The following is a 5,702-nucleotide window of genomic DNA, read 5'->3' as shown; positions in this document are numbered from 1 at the left end:
CTTAAGCAACCTCTATATAAGTACCAGATCCTCTTTGACAGTGAATTTCCTGAAATAACTCTAGGTCAATTTCTTAACACATGTTATCCTAGCAAGTAGGCTAAGCGTAGTGGTATAGACATGGTGAAAATCTAGCTCCATATCATAATTCCTAGGTATGGTATCTCTAGGAGATATCTATATGTCTGACTAGATGTAGGGAGATGATGATATATACTAGGATAATTCCTAAGAGAAACATATATACAAGAATGGCTATGTGCATAGTGTTGTCTCGACATATGACCATATTCATATACATATGGCATCATATTACTCGAAACATCCAATGAGCCCACTCATTCCATTTTTTAAGATATCTGTATGCATTAACTTCTGCATAGATATATCCTTCACGGATTCTTATCTCATTATATTTATTAGTTTATATAATACATTTTATCATCCCTACTAATTAGTTGAAAATTATTTAATTCATTTTCTCGTAAGTAGCTAATAATTTATTCCTAGAGTTAATCTCTCATAAATTTTATTGATCATGTCAACCATCAAAGATTTAAACATCCCAAAATTTGAGTTCATCACTCATGCCGCCAATGTGGTTGCTGATGTTCCTCTCGGCCTCTCTAATCTTGTAGATAAATGAAGCAATCGGTTCATATTTCTGCTATTAATGTCACTCGTGCAACTTATAAATCGCTCTTGGCATCTAGGTAGTTCCTTTCCTTTAACCTTATGTCAGTAGCGATCACATTAAAAAGGAGCATGTTATTTTAATGTGATTTGTGCTTGTTTGACAAAGATACATAAAGATTTACCATCTCTAAGGAGCCAATCACTTTGCCGCTCTCTCGCTGCAGATCTTGAAGAAGCTCATGAACCTCTCCATTCTCATAGTAGAGGAAAATATTTGAATTTATTAGAGATCATCTGGAAGGTTCTCCATCTAGTCGATATATGAAATATATAAATTTGTTTAAAAAATTAATTTTTTTATAGCTGATATCACTTTTCTGATATTGAATATCAAAACATAACCGATTGAAATAAGAAACGCTGACCACCAATAGTCGTTCTAATAACGGGTATAATATAAAAACCTCCCTCTATGAGGATCAGACATCCAACAACAGACATCAAATAATGATAACGGACTCATAGATAGCGAATGAATTTATTAGGAAACCTTGTTGACATTGACATCCAATGTCCATTCATGGATCAGATGTCTGAATGGTAGTACCCCAGTTTAAGGCATGAAGTCTCCAATAGGCTACTTCACCATCTATAGTTGTCATCCAATCCATCCATTAATTACCACAGCCTCTTCCATTATAAATTTGCTGATAAATGCGAGATGCGAAATCTGATCACCAAATGAAAAACCTACCTACCTTCAATGCCAAATTCTAAATCCGTCAACATCAAGAATCTCACCAACTCTTTAGCCTTAATAAAAAAGAAAAAAGGAAAAAAGGAAAAATCAACTCTAGCAACTTCCTGGAAACGAACAGAAATCTACGTGGCAGCTGCAGGCTTCTCCACGACATCTGATGACGTGTAAGTGTATGATTGGCTATTCGACATGTCCCGACTCTTCCCATTGGTCCTCGTTATGTCACAAGCTCCTTCTCTGGGACTCGCTCCCTATATTTGTCCGCGGATATGCGTAACAATTCTCCGTTGTTCGTTCTTGCTGGATCTGCCCAAGAAGAAGGCATTGAACGATTACCACTGTTTTCCGCAGGTAAAATCTACGCCGGTGGAGCTCGGAAGTGTTAGTTTCTGTTAAAATTTACTGATTTCGAGCTCGGATCTGATTATATCTCGTTGTTCTTCTCTGCTTTTGCTCTTGGAGCAGTGTTTTCGATGATAGGAGCCAGGACCATGGCCGCGTCGCGGCTTTTGATGTTCTTGCTTGCTTGCTTCGCCGTGCAGCGGCTCCTTGCTTCGGATCCGGTGGGTGGCCTTTTATTTTGTCTATTTCCTTATGAAACCCTATTTTGAGCATATCTTTGTCTGATCTAGTGATTTGGTGTTTTTTCTTGAGTGATCTAAGCTCATTCAGCCATTTTGCTTCTTCTCTGCTCTAATGGCGCGAAATTTACTTGTGCGGTGCAGTTGTTCTACGAGTCGTTCGACGAGACATTTGAGGGGCGTTGGACGGTGTCGGAGAAGGAGGACTACAAGGGTATGTATGCTCTTCCGACTGTCTCATTTTCTAGGATTATTGCTGAATGTTGGACGATCAAGTTTAGTTTGAGGATACTTGGCGATTGTATCATCAGGGAAGGCGTTTCGAAGAAAGCATTAGGGAACACGTCTATTTTACCTAAATAAGCATCTGTAGGGACAACGGGATCTCGATTCTACCTGGTTTCTCTCACTGTGCACTGAAATCCCGATGGCGAAGTAAATGACGAGAACAAGCTTCGAGTTGGGCATCCTTTTTCGCCATACATATTATCACCACCTGTCTAGTTTGTAGTAAGATCTGCAGAGAGCGACCTCATGGTTTAACCGTAAATATCTCTTTTGAAACTCAGAAATGGCTGTTGTTTCGCGCTTTCTTCAGACTGCATTTTTATGCTGCCTAAGATTTGTTCTCCTTCATGTTTGGCCATACAAAACTCCGTTCAGACTTTGTTGATCGATTAATTAATCTTGGAAAAATGTGGGATGTCCATGGAAAACTTCGCCCGCGTCTCATCTTGTGTCTTCCTTCCTTGGCCGACAGGTACGTGGAAACACTCGAAGAGCGAGGGGCACGAGGACTTTGGGCTGCTCGCGTCGGAGCCGGCGAGGAAATACGCGATCGTGAAGGAAGCGGAGGAGGCGATCGAGCTCAAGGGGAGGACGGTGGTTCTGCAGTACGAGGCTCGGCTCCAGAACGGGCTGGAGTGCGGGGGGGCGTACCTCAAGTTCCTGCGGCCCCAGGCGGCGGGGTGGAGCCCCAGAGAGTTCGACAACGAGTCGCCCTACTCGATCATGTTCGGGCCGGACAAGTGCGGGGCGACCAACAAGGTGCACTTCATCCTCAAGATGAAGAACCCCAAGACGGGGGCCTACGCGGAGCACCACCTCAAGCTGCCGCCCTCCGTCCCCTACGACAAGCTCTCCCACGTCTACACCGCCGTCCTCACCCCGGACAACCGGCTCAAGATCCTGCTCGACGGCGAGGAGAAGAAGGCCGCCGACCTGCTCTCCGCCGACGACTTCGACCCGCCGCTGGTCCCACCCGAGACGATCCCCGACCCGGACGACGCGAAGCCGGAGGACTGGGACGAGCGGCCCAAGATCCCCGACCCGGAGGCGGCCAAGCCGGAGGACTGGGACGAGGACGCGCCGGCCGAGATCGAGGACGAGGACGCGGTCAAGCCGGAGGGGTGGCTGGACGACGAGCCGGAGGAGATCGACGACCCGGAGGCGACCAAGCCGGAGGACTGGGACGACGAGGAGGACGGGCAGTGGGAGGCGCCCAAGGTGGACAACCCCCGGTGCGAGGCGGCGCCCGGGTGCGGGGAGTGGAAGCGGCCCACCAAGAAGAACCCGGCCTACAAGGGCAAGTGGCGCGCGCCGCTGGTCGACAACCCGGCCTACAGGGGCGTGTGGAAGCCGAGGGAGATCCCCAACCCCGACTACTACCGCCTGGACAAGCCCGACTTTGAGCCCATCGCCGCCGTCGGCATCGAGATCTGGACCATGCAGGACGGCATCCTCTTCGACAACATCCTCGTCGTCGACGACGAGAAGGCGGCCGAGTCCCTGAGAGAAACCGCCTGGAAGCCCAAGTTCGAGGCCGAGAAGGCCAAGGAGAAGGCCGACGAGGACAAGGCCGCCGCCGCCGCCCCCGCCCTCGCCGGCATTCAGGTCAGCCGCCCACGGCCTATACTTTACCTTCTCTTGCTTTCTTCTTACCTGTGATATCTATCTTGGCATCTGAATTGGGTTCTACTTTGGCCGCGCGACTTTCAGAAGAAGGTGTTCGACCTTCTCTACCAAGTGGCGGACATCCCTCTCCTGAAGCCCTACAAGCCCAAGATCACGGTGCGCGTCATCTTCTCACTTCTTCTTCTTCTTTACCGTCGATAGAAGTCTGAAATTTGGTATATCTTTTTTTAATTTATTTACAGGAGGTGATCGAGAAGGGAGAGCAGCAGCCCAATGTGACAATCGGCGTCCTCGTCTCGGTGGCCGCTGTCCTTCTCACGACCATCTTCAAGATCCTCTTCGGCGGGAAGAAGACGAAGCCGGCCGCAAGAACCCAGCCGGAAGAAGCAAAGCCGGAAGAAGAAGAAGAAGCCGCCGCCGAGGAGACCAAGGACGAAGATTCATCCGCGGCCGCCGCCCGGCCGAGAAGATCAAGGCGCGAAACTTAGTTCAAACGACTTATATATTTTTGTTTCTAAAAAAACTTTAATTTTTATTACTAGCAGGGGTGCTTTAATTTTTTAGACAAGGTAAAAATATGATCACCAGACGTCCCCGCAAGAGCACTCCCCGTGTCTAAAATGGTGGAAGCGAAGCGGGTCCCTGAGCAGAACCTCTCTCCCGGCGGCCTCGGAAATGCGCTTGATCGCCGAGTGGCAGGGCCGGGACAGCCTCGCATTCTTCGTCACCCGCACCAGCGCCGTCTCCGGCGTGGACAAAACCCCGAACACGACGGCGAGAATCTCGCTGTGCCCGCCAACGACGCACTCCCTCTCCTCGTCCACGTCGTGCAGGGCGAACCCGGCGAGCCCGTCGCCAGTCTCGGGGTCGGAGCCGCCGACCGGCGCCGCCATGAGCCGGCGGGCCTCCCAGCGGATCCGCTGGGACCGGGGGTGCGCCACGTCGCCGACGGCGAAGACGTGGACCTTGCCCTTGAGCTCGATCCAGGAGCAGGCCTTACTGGGCTTTAGGCCCAGGTCTCGCGCCATCTCCCTCATCTTCTCCACCATCTTCCACCGGCCCTGCGCCGCGTACGCGTTGCCGAGCAGCACGTAGTTGTCGGCCGAGAGCGGGTCCAGCTCCAGGAGCTGCTCTGCCGTAGATCTCCCCAGCTGGAGATCCCCGGCGATACGACAGCCGTCGATGACCGCGCGGAGAATCTCCACGCGGAGGTGGCGGTGCGCCGCGGCGAGGGCGGCGGCCTCGGCGAGCTGGCCGGCGCGGGCGAGCGCGCCGGCGAAGAGGACGACGTGCTCGGGGCGGGGGTCGCGGATCCGGAGGAAGAGGGCGCGGGCGGGGGCGGCGAGGCAGGACACGTGGCAGGCCTTGAGGGCGGCGTAGAAGGCGGCGGCGTCGGGGCGGGGGATGCGGCGGATGAGGCGGAGGGCGGCGCGGGGGCGGCCGTGGAGGGCGAGGCCGTGGGCCATGGCGGTGCGGGCGACGCGGTCGAGGGGGGGTCCGGCGGGGGAGAGGAAGAGGCGGCGGGCGGCGGGGAGGCGGCCGGACTTGAGGTAGGCGTCGAGGAGGGCGTTGCGGAGGGGCGGGGAGGGGGGAGGCGGCGGCGGAGGGCGTAGGCGTGGATCTGGGCGGCGTGGGCGGCGGCGGCGGGGCGGGCGCAGGCGGGGAGGACGGCGGAGAGGGCGAAGGCGTCGGGGGGGGCGGCGGCGGCGAGGAGGAGGCGGCGGAAGAGGAGGAGGGCGAGGTGGAAGTGGCCGGCGCGGGCGGCGGCGGAGACGAGGGCGGTGCAGAGGGGGAGGGAGGGGAGGGGGGTT

The 5,702-nt window shown here is 53.4% G+C and overlaps 2 protein-coding genes across 2 annotated transcripts; one reads left to right on the top strand and one right to left on the bottom strand.

The window, feature by feature from the left end:
• The first annotated feature begins 1,617 nt into the window (after positions 1-1,617).
• On the top strand, positions 1,618-4,432 carry LOC144704609 (calnexin homolog). The gene is made up of 6 exons (XM_078577089.1): positions 1,618-1,747; positions 1,862-1,959; positions 2,122-2,191; positions 2,738-3,870; positions 3,976-4,047; positions 4,134-4,432. Exons 1-6 carry the CDS (start codon positions 1,666-1,668, stop codon positions 4,377-4,379), a joined length of 1,701 nt encoding a protein of 566 aa, XP_078433215.1. The 5' UTR covers positions 1,618-1,665; the 3' UTR covers positions 4,380-4,432.
• A 40-nt stretch (positions 4,433-4,472) lies between these two features.
• On the bottom strand, positions 4,473-5,357 carry LOC144704501 (pentatricopeptide repeat-containing protein At1g20230-like). Its single transcript, XM_078576944.1, has one exon. The coding sequence runs from the start codon at positions 5,355-5,357 to the stop codon at positions 4,473-4,475; it is 885 nt and encodes a 294-aa protein (XP_078433070.1).
• Between the last annotated feature and the right edge of the window lie 345 nt (positions 5,358-5,702).

Source organism: Wolffia australiana, chromosome 6 (assembly GCF_029677425.1).
Source record: "Wolffia australiana isolate 7733 chromosome 6, ASM2967742v1".
NCBI classification, from domain to species: Eukaryota; Viridiplantae; Streptophyta; class Magnoliopsida; order Alismatales; family Araceae; genus Wolffia; species Wolffia australiana.
The sequence above is the reverse complement of the archived record's forward strand: the minus strand, read 5'-3'. Positions and strand labels throughout refer to the sequence as shown.